The sequence below is a fragment of the Anas acuta genome, chromosome 8, assembly GCF_963932015.1.
Source record: "Anas acuta chromosome 8, bAnaAcu1.1, whole genome shotgun sequence".
NCBI lineage: Eukaryota > Metazoa > Chordata > Aves > Anseriformes > Anatidae > Anas > Anas acuta.
In genome coordinates, this window is record NC_088986.1 from 11,998,515 (window position 1) to 12,014,093 (window position 15,579).

A 15,579-nucleotide genomic window follows, 5' to 3' on the forward strand; every position below is an offset into this window, starting at 1 on the left:
TCGAGTTAGACAGATTGTTTCTGAAATATTCAATATCTTTATTTATGCTTCCAAGATTGGGGAGAAAACTACGAAATAGAAAAGTAAAAACCAGCAGATTCAGCAGATCTTATCTCACTATTTTTCCCCTTCTGTTTTCATTTGCACTTTTATTTCCATGCACTATTTCATTTTTTTATGCATCTATCACTGTTTGCTTCTGTCAGAAGTTCAAAGGCAGCCTGCTTTCATAAAGGAGGGACTGTATTGACTGAGCTATAATATTGTTTCTACCTTTTTTGACCAATCTTCAATGCGTATTTCCAGTTTTGAAAAGTATTTCATGAATCACTGGGCAGTTTGAAAAATCTATAGTGTAAGCTCATTACTTTCTGGCTGCTGAGTGTTTTCCATTGGTTCTGTTTGTGATGCAAAATATACAGCCCTTTCTCTCAGGAAAAACAAGTTAAAATTTCATATGTACATAAATAATAATTTAAAAAAATGGAGGTAATATCAATGTGATGTATTTCATTTCCTATATACCTTTGACTACCCCTCTTCTCATTAATCCACACAAACATTCATGATATTGCAACCTCCTTAGCACCTTTAGTCTCATCTTTCTAGCTAGTCAGTCAAAAAATGCTTACTTCTCCCCCCTTGAAATGTGGCACTTGAAGCCATCCTCCCAAATGTCACTGGCTTGAGGCCCAGGACAAGCAATATTCTGTTCTACGCTAGTGATCATGGTTTAAGCTCATATCTCATGAGGCTGCAGATCTAGGAGTGGGAGCTTTGTACTTGCTAGCAAGCTCCTTGCCCTAGCAAGCAAAGAGAGATGAAAGATGTATAGGAGTTAATTTCAGTGGGGCCAGGATTTTACTCTTGAAGAGACAGATCCGGGGCATCACAGACCACAGAATATAATGGAAATGGCAAAACGATACAACTTTAACAGAGTCACTTTCAGATGAATATTGTATTTTTAACAAATATTTTCTCATGCTTACCCACATATTGAATCTTAGTAACTTGGATTCTTAATTTCAAAGGCATAAGGATATCAAAGTGGTCCTGATACAATTAACCTGCCCCCTCCAATCTATTTTAAGCACTTCTGGCACCAATATTTTTCTGGAAAACATCTTCAAACATATTGCATGATGGGAATGTATGAAAGTGTTTTCAGCACTCCTGCAGAGTAACATGTGGAACTCACCTAGAGTTTAACTACTTATATCACACCAAATCCTTTTTTTTTCTCACTCTTTAGTGAAGGGTGGGAGATAAACAAAACTCTATTTTCTTACTCCCTTTAGAACTGGGCATTGAGCTGAATCAGTTCTCCAGAGAAGCCACACTGCTGTCAATGAGTCACAAAATAATTAAACATTTAAGAGTGTCTGGGCTTTCATTCTGAGGAGGTGACAGGGCTGAAGAGTAGCTGAGGCTCCCAGTTGGGAGGCATCTGTGTTCCTGCAGGCACAAAGACACAGCCTCCAGGTGCAGTAAAAAGGAGAGAGGTACTGTAGGGCCTGGAGTAAGGGGCTGCTGGGGTGACACAGGTGGTAGCCAAGGTGCTCAGGGACAATGTCCTGACAGGCGGCATCTGGGTCACCAGCAGAAACACCAGCCATTGCCCTCATCCTTATGACATTTTGGCTGCCAGCTGCTGAGACACTCTGGCATGGATGAAGGGTAACAGGCTCTTCCACTTCATTCCAGGCCAACCATAATGTGGAGAACATCTTTGGAATTCGTCACGATATTAAGGTGTAGATTACGCTACATTGCATTTTATGAACTTCATGAGATATCAGCCATAATTTGTTTGAAAGGGTGTTTTATATCTACACAAGGAAGCCTATACAAGGAACTATATTTACGATATCTATACAGATATAGTCCCATATCTAGATCTATACTATATATACAAGGGAATCTCTGAAAGACAAGCCAAAAAATGCATTATGAAATGGTAGCTATTTCATTCATCCAGACAGCTGAGGGAAAGTTGCTGTTTGAGCAGTTTTATTTGGGAATTCATCTAAGAGCCCTGTTGCTTCAAGTCTTGTCAGTTTGGAGAAGTTTGTCTCCATCTGCCTCACTATTTCTGACATGGATTTCTCATGCTACATGGGTTTTTATGTTGTCATTAGTGTCTTAGGTCCTCCTGAAGCTGCCACAAGCAGATTTTTATTCCATGTGACTTTTCTGACAGCCTGTGGCTACCAGAAAGGTGAAAGTGAGAAGGGTGAATCAGGAGAGGGGACAACCCAGCCCCTTCCAAGCAGACGGGAAGCGCTCCTCAGTCAGGCTTTGTTGAAAGCCCTAAAAAGTGATTCTGCCACTTTCACTCCTGGGTCATGGAAAGCAGCTGTTCATATTTTAATGTCTTTACCCCCAGTTCTTAAGTAGGAAGAGAAATAAATGGACAGTGGCATAAGTAGGGCTGTGAAGAGCAGTATCAGCCTTTGCTTGTGCTTTGCCTCCAACTGAGTGTTGAACCTTGGAGAAATGTGTCAGCCAAAAGTGACAAACTGTGCATGGGTGAGACAAAGCATCTGCAATGCCTTTGGTGTACAGGACTACAGTGAAATTCTGAACAGCCAGAAATCCAGTTCAGTATCTGTCACATAATGAAAATAAACAGGTTGAAGCATAAAGTTGGATGCATTTTAAGATACTTTCTTCACTGACTTGTTTCCAAGTTGATTAAAAGCCTATGAGTTCAGCCTATGCTCTTCTGCTCTCTTCAGGTCCAGCTACTGGGTATTCAGATGCATACCCACACACGTATGTGGATTCACATACTGTTAAATGCAAGCCTCTAGATAGCTAAAAGTATTAATTCACAGGAATTAAAATTAAATTAAATGGCTGGGCTGTTTTCCAGATGTTTTCTAAAGTTCCCATGCTTACACATAACTACCTCCGTAGGATTTACATTACACTACTGTATTTGTTTCAGTGTGCATTTGGCTGCCAAGAATACTGTCTATGACCACCATGGCAATCTAATTAAATATTTGAGAAGCAGAAAGCTGGACATTATTCAAGTCAAGCTCAGCATTAAATTAGAAAATTTAGTCTGTCTCCCTTATCAGAAGATTTTTGAATTGGTCTATTCTACCAAAACCCATAAGTTTAATGAATTTGGTCAGACATACTGGGTAACAGATGTCTAACATAGGGCTGTGAGCCGAAATCATAAAAGTGAGGCTCCAGTTCGGCATGGCAAAATATATTTGGAAGGCTTGGAAAGGTCAGTCACCAGCAACCTGCTAGCTGATAGTTGAGAATCAGCACTGTAAAATGCATGAGCTGCCTTTTGTAGTCTATTGCGGGAAGCCTTGGAGAGCCACAGATAATTTGCTTTCAATGATTCATCAAGTTGGCCCTTTGTTTCACTAATTTGAGTGTCAAGTGCAACCACATCATAAAGAATTACCAAGACCTGATAAGTTTCTTCTTATATTGCTTCGTTTGTCTTAACAACCGGTGCTGTTGAAACTCAACCCGCAAACTGAATGAATAGCAAGTGTGCGTGCAGCGTGGCCATTCTCTGAAGTGGGAAAAGAGGTTTGCTGAGCTGTCCGCTGATGAACCCTACATTCTTGGTTCTTTTTCCTTTCTTGAGAGGCAGCAAATGCTGCGGGCTGTGCCAGTGCTAGAGATGGCATTTGTTTCACTGTTAGTCCTCCAATGAATTAGTAAAGATAAAAAATGGATTGCACTGACTCCAGCCTTGAGAAAGCTGCTATTGTGACCATGGTTGAGTTAGCCTGCTGATCGTTTTCCCCTTAATGTGATCCTTAATGTGATATAGCTATAGGTTAGATGTGGAGCCATATATTAGAACTATTATTTCCATGAGTAATTTCGAGAGGAATATCTTCATGATTAGGAGATAAGATTTTTTTTATTATTTTTTTTTTTTAATGCAATGCTCTCATTTTAATAACTTCGGAAGAAACCAGCCTTGCAGCGGCTTGTTGTGAAGGGGCACATTTCTGTGCGGGAATTCCCAGAGCAAGAAGCCTGTGTAAGTCCAGGTCCCTGACTAAAGTTTTTACAACTGAACCGCACACCATTAGCACAAAGAAGGGAACAATAAAAAACTTCAGAAGGCTGCTTGTAAAGGAAAGGGGGGGAAATGCCCATCTTCAGCAACCGAAGAGACGGCACGGGGAGCAAGCCTGGCAGAAACTGGAGTTCTGCGGGAAAAATACCGAGGGAAGCTGCGATCGAAAGGCTTTGGAATCGTCTCGGGGAAAGCTTGCAAGGGGGAGGGCGGTGGCAGCGCCGCACCAGGAGTTGGGGGCGTCGGTGCGGCTCGGGAGCGCGGCTTCCAAGTGCTGCCCGCCCGCTGCCGGGGAGCCAGCGGGGGCGGCTGCGCGGGACGGGGACGGGGACGGGGACGGGGACGGAACCGGAGTCGCTGCCCTCCGGCGGAGCCCCTTGGCCGGGGGGAGGCAGAAGTTAACTTCCACCTGCCCTGCAGCCGCCGCTGCGCCGGCGGGAGGAGGCGGAGGCGGAGGCGGAGGCAGGCGGGGCAGCCGAGGACCCGGCTCTGGCAGCCCCGGGGGTCCGGCCGGCCGCGGCTCCCCCCGCATCCCCGCCACGGCGCCGCTTCCCCGGCCGAGCCATGGCCGCGGCATCCCCGCCATGCCGAGCCTAGCGGGCAGCGGGAGGCCCGGCGGCCGGGAGGCGGCCAAAATGAAGAGCCTGCTGGTGAGTGCCTTGCCGCCGCCGCTCAGCCCGGCCCCGGCGGAGGGGAGCGGGGCTGCCCCGGGTCCCCCGCATCCCTCCCCGCGCACCCTGCGGCTCCCCGGGCTCGCTGGGAGCCGAGCGAAACCCAGGCGGCGGCGGCGAAGAACTTTCCGCCTGCTTTCTTTTATTCGTGTTGCTCGCCGTTCGGGGGATCCGGCTGTGCGTGTGTGTGTGTGCGTTTGAAGGAGCGTGTGGAAAGCCGAGCTGCTTAAAGGACGAGGCTGGAGGTGGCCGGAGGGAGCGGGGGGGGTGCGACAGTCCCCAGCACTCGCTCAAACGCACGCATGAGATGCCCGGAGGGGGACGGTGCATGGCGAGGAGAGGCGCGGGGGAGCCGGGCAGGAGGCAAGAGGCAGAGCCGGGGGCTGCCAGCGGGGCAGAGGAGCGGGTCGGCACCTGGGGGGGGGTCCCGATCCCCGGGCACACTTTGCCGGGGCTCTCGCAGCGTGAAACTTGCGGGGGGGGAGCGGGGCACGGAGCGGGGCTGCCGGCCGGCCCCGCGGCGCTCAGCCGCCTCTCTCTGCCCCCCGCAGCGCCACGGGCTGGCCGTCTGCTTGGCGCTCACCACCATGTGCACCAGCTTGTTGCTCATGTACGGCGGCATCGGCGGCGGGGGCCACCCGGAGCCGCGGCAGCAGCAGCAGCAGCAGCAGCAGCAGGTGGCGGCGGTGCCCAGCCGCCCGCCGGGACGCGGCCAGCAGCGCCCGGCACTCCCCGTCGGAGCCGGGCTCCTGGAGGGCTACATCAGCGTCCTGGAGCACAAGGTGAGCCCTCTCACCGGGCACCCAGGGGTCCTGCGCTGCCCCGTCCTCTGAGAGGACAGCTGAGCTCACCTTGCTGCCCACCGGGAGGTGGTGGGGGGCTCAGGATGCACCCCCGGCCTTGCTGCTGGCTCTGGCTCCAGCAGCTTTCGGGTGCTGATGCGCCTGGCCCTGGGTGTGTGGGTTAGCGGGGTCAGGAGATGGTGGCCAGCTGGCAGGCGAGCCTTCATGGTGCTGTTTTTTTCTCCTCTCTTGCCCAGCAGAAGATGCGGGGTGAAGTGTTCAGGGTCCAGTGCTGAATGCTGGAGGTACGCTACCTCTAGCGCCAAGAAAGGGTTAAGGAAGTAAGTTTAGTTACTGGAAGGGAAAGTCAATAGGCAGGTGTTTATTCTTAGCTCATTTAGTCTTGGGAAACTGAAGAGAACTGTAGCTCCTGCACAAATGACCTTTTCATCCTCCTCCTGGGAAGCAGAAGTTGTCAACCATAGTTTCCATTCCAGAAATCGAGGGCACCTCTTTAATGGTGATCAGAATGATGTCCCTCCCCTTGACACAGGAATCATCAGGCTGTAGAGCCCGTGTATGAGAGATAGGCAGACTGAGCTTTGATATCTCACAGGACAGATGTAATGAAATAAAGTGAGCAAGGTGGCACATCCATGCTGAAGAGGTACTTGAGATTCAATAATTTTCTCAGAAGGCAGATTCCTCTGCAGCTTAGGCAGTGTTCAGTTTGTTGCATTTATGTGGAGGCTCCAAGGACCCCCCTCTGCCAACCCCCCAGCTAATGTTTAGTACGCGTACTTTACAGCAAGAATGAAAAAAACAAGCCAGGGAAGTGAGGATTCTCAACTTTCTCATGTTTTCACATTCAGACTGACATCTTTCTGAAAGATGTGTTGTCAAACAAGTTACTGGGCTCAGTTTAGAGGTACTGTGTGAAGACGAGTGACTTTGATATACAGGGATTTTTATTGTTCCTTCTGGCTTCGCTTTCTATGCAAGAGTTATCTGTAGTGCTCTTAACACAGAAAAATAGCTCGTGATGGTCCCTTGTAGGCTTTATTTGCTTTCTTACATGGTTCCTTGGAAATTCTCAGACGCGGTGTCTAATGGCTACAGAAGAAGCAAGCTTGGCCCTGGGGCTTCCTAATGTGTGTACACCTACTGTGTGTTCGTTTGTATTTCTTTTGTCCTTCCTGGACATGGCTGTAGTGATGAGGTGTAGATATACATGCGCATGATTTTTGTAAGCTGTAATCACTGAAAAGGCATCTGTGGGGTTTTTTAGGCCATATATGTGCATAGCCATCAGACACTGGTAACCTCTTATGACAGTTTCTCCTGACCACAAAATATTATTAGAATATATGTAGAATCATTATTCTGTGTTTATTATTTTCCAAGGTAATTTTAACATTTCCCTGTGTTTTTGAAAAAGCTGCTGCTCTAGCTTTTTAATATATTGTAGTATGCCCCCAAACCCACAGACACTCCATTTCTGAATTTTATTTCACACAGCTCGTGCCTTGCAGTAGTAATCTGCTGAAGCTTTAATAACTTTTCCACATAACTTCTGTGGGTCAAAAAGAAGATAGCACAGTCCCTGCTGTGATCCCAGCTTGCTTTGTGTTATTTTAACTCACGAGATCCTGCAGAGAGCTGTGCCACCGTGGTACACAGAGCCGTGAGGACTGGGAGATGATGGAGGAAAGAAGGGCTCAGATTTGGCTCTTAATAGTGCATTTGTTTTAGTAATTTAAGAAACCCAGATATTTAACATGGATTTTCAATCCCAGAATACATAGTTTTTCTGGCTGAATAAAAAATGGCGAACTTGAAAATCACAGGCACTAATGGCTTGGAAAAAGAAGGGTGCAGGATTAGTGATGATGAGAGAAGGGGAAGGAGAGAGTTTGCAAGAACTGAAAAAGGGTGACAAATTTTCAGGGAACGTGGTTCTTCAGTGGACAGTGAAGACTGCAGAGGTGACAGTTTGAATAGCAATAAGCGTAAAAGTCCAGCCCAAAGTGAAAGAAAATAAAGGAATCAGGGAGATTTAAGGAATGTTAGGAGAACTGCAAGAAGAGAGCAAGATAAACTTCTGTAGCTGCGAGGAGGACATGGTATTTTAAGAGACAGGTCTGGAAGGAGATAAAAGTACTTGCTGTATGAGGACAACAGGCTTGGAAAGGTAAAGGGATGAGAATGACTTCAGCAGTGGTATGTTTTATTTTGATGGCACTGAGATGACTGAAATGACAATGGATGGATTTTTCATAAAACAGCTGCCTTAACTTCCCACATAGAATCTGTACATTATCTGTCAAGTAGCTGAATGACCATTTTACAGAATTTTACAAAATTCATCCTTTGCATACAGTTCATGCACTGCTGACAGGAGTAGACTAAATGTTGAACTCAGGTCTAAGAGCTAAAACACATTGATACATTTAGAAAGACTTTTGTTTGTTTGTCTTCTGGAGCCCATGGTTTGCTTTAATCGGAAAACCGATTTCGTGTTTATGGTGTTGTACCCCTTCTGATCCCTTCAGTGAGAGTAAGTATGCACGTATGTGTAGAAGCTGATAAGTGATAAAATTATTAATCCAAAATTGCAACGTGGATATTGTCACATACAGAAGCTGTACTATATGGTTGTAAGGACATTTCTCTTCAGGAGTAAATTTAATAATTGTCCACCTTATGATATATCACATATTACAAATGCCTATCATTTCTAGCAGTACAGCTCGTTTGGTAGTGCTGGGTGATTATGTATGGAGACAGTTTCCCAGAAAATCAAGGTACTTAGTAAAGTACCAATGATTTTAAAATATAGCTTGCAATTCTGTAATTACCAATTATTTGCTTCCTTTTATTTTACATTCAGTAAGAACCGTAGTTCCTCATCCATCCTGTCAAGATAAGCAAGTAGTCTCTGAGAATACAGCTAAAATACATAATTGTCTTTTTCCTGGGTTGGAGAGTCTTTTTGCAGGAGTCTCTTGTCACTTGGTCAGATTTGTGATGTTTTGTTCTTAGTGTTTTGTCTTTATGCTTTTTGCAAGCCTTTTTCCCCAAACGGAGAAGCAGAGATCAGAATTTATTTTCTTAGCTTTAGCAGCCTTTTGTAGTTTAGCACTGCAAACTTCATTTTTGTTGAACTGAGCTCTTAAGAAATGTAGAATGGTAACAGATTCAGAGGTGGGTTCTTGGCATTTCACCTCAGCATGTCCCAGACCAACAGCAGTTGACAGTCACTGTTGATGGATGTTTGAAATAAATTAATACCCTTTTTGTTCCTAATAGTCAGATGTTTATATCCCAAAAACTCTCACATTCGGAACAGAAAACATGGTTTGCTGATGGCTGCTGTTGGGGGGTCAAGGACTGAAGCACAGCAGAGAGGTAGCAACTGCCCTACTTCGAGGAGCTGTTACTGTCTGCAGAGGCACATTGGCAGAGGAGCACTGCTTAGCTTTTGCATCTGCAATTAGGAAGGACGAGAGTCCCAGACTGTCAAACTAACATCTTTCATGAATTCTTTGAGTGTAATCCTGAAATTAAAGAGGTTTTGTCATTGGTGTCGAGGGAAGCAGAATTATGCTCTTCCGTAGGGAGGCATGAGGATAAGACTTTCTGCTGATTTATCACAGTGCTGGCAAGAAATTACAATGCTAATATTTTTAAAGCAATTACTGCATACAAATAAGAGACTGTTAATGAAAGTAGGAAACCTAGCACTATTGCAAAACTTGCAAGAAATAAATATTTAACCATTATATTACTGTTCTGAAATGAATGTGAGAACATGTCTCTGGATAGTTAAAAAGCTTTTTACCCAGTATTGACTCAACAGTTGGTACTATGAATAAAATACGAGTTTGTCACATGTGTAATTGAATAATATTTCAAGGCATTTTGTTTCTTAGAAAATAATGCAAAAAATCAAAATCAGTCTTGCAGCCAAAATGTATGAGTTATTAGAACTCTGGTGAAATACCTTAAGAGAGCATGGAGACCAACATGATAATATAAGAGATCACAATGTTTTCTTAATTTATGATAATGTAAATCATCATATGCAAAGAAATCTTTGTGATCCTTGTAAATTAATGCAGATCAGAGAGTGGTGTAGTTAATGAAGTGTTTGAGGAAGAGTCATTCTGCAAATAGTGCCATAGCTCCATAATATCTGAGACACACTAACTTGTTCTCAGATTAAGCTGTTTTTTCCTAGCTTACTAAACTTTTTTTCATTTAGAGGTGGTGGGGGGGGGGTGCAATCTCACCATGTTTTATGTCCTTTTTAAGGAGTATTAGAGAGACACAGTTTGGAATTTGAATTTTACCTAAGTAATTAAAGCATTGATATTTTGGGGCTGAATATTTAGGGGGGCATTAAACCAACCTTCACAACTAACCTATCTGGAGATGGGAAGGAATGAGGGTTATAGTTTCTTTTAAATTAATTTCTCAGAAAATTGAAGGTATCTTGGGACAAAATAGCTTGTCTTGCCTGAGGTGGGATCAAATGCACTGAGTTAAACTAAGCCATATTCCATGATTCCATTAAATGTTCTTTTTTGCTTTAGAAATTCTTACCTGTAAGGGAAGGAGCACAGACTTTACTATGCAATTAAATATTTGATGGAGTTTTTATTGTAAGAGAGATCCACAAGGGGGAGACTTTATTCTGGAATAACGTTCTTGGGGGACACTCACACCTGTCAAAAATCTAAGTGAGGTGAGAGTCCAAAAAGCTCCTTGGTCAGTGTTTTGTTGTTTTCTTGGATATATATATATATGTATATATATATATATTTGTGTGTGTGTATTGTAGTTACCTTTTCTTCTGATAAGCTGTAAGTTCATTACTGACAGAGTAAACAAAACAAACTATGACAATAGGAGAATGTAACTGAATATACGGACATACAGTCTGAGACAATTATATTTTACCAGATTTACCCAATGTCTGAGTAACAATTATCTTGTGCTTTTACATTTTCTTGCTTTTGAGCTACTGCAGTAGCCTGCTTTTTCAGCCTAACAAATCGTTATTCTGATCCTTGTCTAAAAGTTTTAGCAGCTTCCGTGTGTACCTAGTGTGCATTATGGAGCACACAACAATGCTGGCAAATGATGGTACATTTTTCTGTTTTCCAAGTTGCTTGGCACCTCTGTGAAGAACCAGCAGTCCTAGCTTGGCACTGTTCCTACTTACAAGATCTTGAAATATTTTCAAATATTAGTTACATAGAGGCATTAGTTAGCTGTGCAGGTTATGCATCTGTTCTATTCAACTTTTTGAAAGGGGCATTTTCTGTAGTTGGACAGTGTTTATTTTTAGAATTCTTACTCCAGTGTCTGTTTGAGAGAGAATATGATTGTTAGCTGTCAAAGTCATAAAGCCAAGTAATATTTTACAGTTATAACTATTGCCTAATTCTTTCTGAAATTAGTGCCATTGAAGATGGAATCTAGCAGAAGTAGTGGCTCCAAGCTGAGATGAGGACTTGTTGCTTGAAAGAAATGTCTGAAAAGAGTACAGGTACCATTCAGATGTCCCTGAAATTGAAAGATGTTTGGTATGCATCTAATATTTGCTGGTTTTACATTAATTCATGTAATGTGATACATAAAATCCTACCCAACCACAAACTAGCCATGTTCTGATCATTTCCTGGTTGTTGAGGAGATTAAGCAGAATAAATCATTGTCATTGTACTGAAAACAGAGAAAGCACTGGAGTTTATACCAGATGAAGATCTTGCCCCATGTAATTTGTGACATGATCTAAAATTGTGGTATACCTTAAGTCTTTCATATAAACTGAAGCAAAAAGATTATTTCAGAGACTGTATCACAAATTCTTGATGATTGATTTCAGTACAAGCATAAATAGTAGGTAGATGGTCAGGTCAAGACAGTTAATGCAGAATTGTATTTTAATTTTCTTACATTTTGTAAGAGTCACATCTCACAGCAATATCTGACACCATGAAATTGGTTATAGTAATTACCTTCTTTTTACAACTGACTCAGAGAAAGTTCTTACTTTTTTTCTTCCTAGAAGAAGAATTGCAGAAATATGAAGATGTTTGTATTTATTTTGTGTTTCTCGTTTTTGATTGTTTCTGGATTACAGCCTTTCTTCTGACTCATGGAAAGTGAAGAATGAGTAAATATGCTCTTTCCAGTTTAATGGATGCCCTTTGCATCATATTTTAATAAGTGTGAACGGCCTCTTTCCCTTATCTCATTCCTTGTCTTCTTTTAAGAATGCGAAGAATTCCTCATTTGGTGGATATGCAAAATACTTCCAGACAGGGAATTAGTGACACTTGGTCTGCTAGGGAGATTTGCATGTCTCTCATGCAAAACCTGTTAATTTTTTTCTTTTCGTTTTCATCATTAGTTTCAATGACCACATTTATATTTCCAGTACGTGCCTAAGTATATTACACCTCATAACAATTTAAATTTACCACGTTACACACTTTTTGCACACTGTCTTTCACTGTGAGCATTTTAGGCTATTTCCACGTTCCTGTGAAGACAAAGTGCTCTTTTGAAGGGCTTTAATCCTTAGTGGAAGCAAGTCTGAACTAAATGAGATTTTCAATGACAGGAAATGTAATTTTTGTTCACAACTGATGGATATCTCTCAATAGAGTTCCTTAAGTTTTCCCTTTCTGCTTGTCCTGGGGCGTAAGTGGATATTGAGTGCCGTCCTAACTGTGTGATCTTCAGAACAATAGACTGCAGGTAGTTTCCTTTCCTCGGTGACCTTCTTTATTAGTTTAACCTGTATTGCTCAGTAATGCTCTGTATGCACATCCTTGATGCTGAGGTGGCATTGATACTGAGGAACTCAGTGTATTAATTTAACTTCTAATTAGGGCAATTATGATCAAATCAGCAGTCGTTTGGTGCTGATATAAGCAGATGTGACAGCACAAAAGCTACTTTGAAGGTGAGATGAAGCATCATGATGTTTCACCTCATCCCATTTCACCTCCTCCTTAAGCAGTCTCATCACTCTTTTGCTCCAGCAGTTAAAGCTAAAAGTGTTAAGACCAGGTTAATTACTGAAGTTTGCTCTCAGCTGGAAAAGCAAATATTTTCAGTTCAGACACTGCTATTAATTGTTCTCCTTTGTCATTCTGAAAATATCCAAATACGGTTAAGAATGAGTCTCATAGGATGGGAGGGGACAGATGAAAGCTATAACCTTCAGCCTTCACAGTCTGTTTGCAAAATGCAGATGGTGAAGTGGAGCTCTGAGGTGCCCCCTGATGGTATACAAAAGATAGAGCTGGGGCCTGAGAAACACATGCAGACACGTTCCTGTAGGAAATATCCAACATTTGAACTGAGGGTAGGCAAATCTGGTAACAGTGTTAGTGCCTGGACTGTATGCAGAGAGGTATGTGTTCCCACATGTGTGCATTAGCTGTGGTAATACTGAATTCTGACTGGATCATGGTAAGAAAACTTTGGAAAAAGATGAGGTTAATTTAATATATGGAGGGTGTAAACTGGTAGAAGTAATAGATTACTAGAGTATTTTTTCACAATGATGATGAGCCAGTGCAAAATGTTCTTTGTTTAAGATAAGGGAACAGCAGTAGGCTTACATGGTATACAGGCAGCATAGGTTTTTTGTTTGTTTGTTTGTTTTGTTTTTTAGTTTGGATTTAATAATTTAGACTCTTGTAAGTAACACAGAACAAGAATATATAAATGTGTGCTTTGTCCTCTAACAGAACACATTAAGACTTCATTGCATTTGTAGAAAATTTCCCATCACAGAATGGGTGAGTTGGTAAGAAATAACCCGGAAAAGAGCAGAAGTATGTTTCTCAGTAAACAGGCAGTGCATTTATATTATGCATTTTTGTTTAGCAAATATATTTTTATTTTAGTGTGTTATTAGCCTCCGCAGATACTGTTGTGAAGTTAATATTGCAAAAGCAAAATATTCTGTAGTTTGTACTGTCAGATGGCATTAAATTAGAGTATGTCTTGCCCTCAGCTATAGCAGGTCATAAGAGTAGATGTAGTAACACTCAGCAGAGCATCAGTGTAAGATATATCTCTAAGGAAAAGAAAGACTCTACAGTGAAAGTTTGTGCAAATGTACATCTGTATCAAGCTCTGTGCACAGGAAAGTTAAAGGCAGCTGCTATGGTTCAGAAATGGCTCACTGAGAAACATGCTTCTGGAGGCTGCGCTCATCACCAGGGCATGCTCTTCACCAGTTTGCCTGCATGGGATTAAAACCTTTTGTTCCAGTTTGAGATACCAGGACAATTTTTGCAGATATTGACATGAACTACATCCAGACTCATTTCCTTCTAAACTTTCTTCCCTGCATTGCATTCTCTGAGTAGACGTTTTTCTTCTGTCAATAAAATTCACCCGTGTCACTTGTACAAATCATAACCATCAGAAGGAGCACACGATGGAGGCAACTGACAGGAAGGTGGCACATCATTGTGGGGTAATAAAGTGTGATGCAGAGATCCCAAAGCTATTGCGACTTGGTCACTAAGTCTATGCAGTGTACTTTGAGACAGGCTTGTTAGCTTGAATTTGCAATCAGAATTATCACACTGAACCTGAGCAAATAAATCCTGGCCTTTGGCAGCAGTATTTCTTCCAGAGCTGTGTGGGCTCTGCACCATGCTGTCTGCAGCGCTCAGGGTCAGGATAGGCTCAGCTACATGGAGTGTCTTGGGAATGGTGGTGTTGGTACATCCAAAACATTTCTGGACAATTCTCAGGTGTGGTGCCAAGGACTGAAACCACATTTGCAATATTAGCAGTTCTTTAGCTTTAGCCTTCTAAACTGTAACCACCTTGTATTTTGCAGAGATTGAACATTTGGCTAAAAATCTGCTTAGAAAACATGATTTCCAAGGCCTGTCCATAGTCCTTATGAGAAATCTTTTGGCCATATACATGGAAGCGCTGCCCTCCCAACCTTTATGCAGAGCACAGAGGCTCACAGACAGTGTGTGCTGTTTTACAACCTGTGCCATCCCTTCCCTGCTCCGCTGTAGCTTACAACATGCCTTCCTTGGGCCCATCCTCAAGATGCTTGGCTAAATTTCATCCCTGGAGATTAGAATAATGACAAATGTGCTCTTAAATTTTGTTGCTGTCCATTTTATTCCTAATGCTGCTGTAAAAGGGTTAGTTATACATATCTCAGCATATTGGTTGTCTCTAAAATAGGAACATAAAAGCTCAGAATACAGCCAGTGGTTTGACTGTAGCTGCCAGAGCAATGCAGAATTAATGCTGCCTGTCCTTCTCAGCAAATTGTCCTGTGCCTGGGTATTTGTAGGTAAACTCATTTTTTCTAAAACAAAGCAAAACAAAGCCCTTTACATTTTATTTAGATTATTTTAAAGAATATATGTTAAGAAAGAAACTACCATTATCATTGATGACTATCCAAAATACATTTTACAGATTAAAAACCTGCGGCAAAGTCACTGCCGTTGCCACGCGTTCAGCTACTCGTGTATTCTCTTTGTAATACCACTCTGGCTTTCTTTCTGTTTTTAATACTAATTTGTGAGTCTTAGGAAGGCCGGATCAGATGGTTATAACATTACTCACATTGTCCACCAGAACCACTCGGACACGAACGGGTCCATGTGGAAGAAGCAGCACTTGAGCGAGGGCTTCCCCTCGTGCAGGGTGCCAGCTGACGCGGTGTCACAGCATATGGCGGGGTGGGAGTCTGCCAGCAGACGGGCGCGTGCTCTGCCCTCCCTTTGAGCTGCTTGGAGATGCATCAGCTCTGCTCTGGCAGCTGAGGAGCTGCAGTGAGCATGTAGCTAAGCCAGAACTAATAAGCTTGATGGGGAGGCAGGGTTTATTATCTTGTGCTCAGCAGGATATTTAACGTGGTTCTGTGGCTCGTACCATAGAGCTTCTGTGTGTCCTACGGCCTTGACTCACAGGCAGAGCTTGCTCATGGTTGTATGGAGCATGGGCAGCGTTTGCTTGCACCTCCCTGCCAAAACCTGTACTCCACATC

General features: G+C 42.9%; 1 protein-coding gene across 1 annotated transcript in view; it reads left to right on the top strand.

Annotated features, from left to right (window-relative positions):
* The first annotated feature begins 4,339 nt into the window (after positions 1-4,339).
* Positions 4,340-15,579, top strand: part of ST6GALNAC5 (ST6 N-acetylgalactosaminide alpha-2,6-sialyltransferase 5) — a 70,792-nt gene continuing 59,552 nt past the window's right edge. Inside the window, exons 1-2 of the mRNA XM_068691191.1 lie at positions 4,340-4,716; positions 5,289-5,519. Of these exons, the coding sequence (XP_068547292.1) occupies positions 4,651-4,716; positions 5,289-5,519 (297 nt within the window). The 5' untranslated portion in view covers positions 4,340-4,650. The remainder of the gene's footprint in view (positions 4,717-5,288; positions 5,520-15,579) is intronic.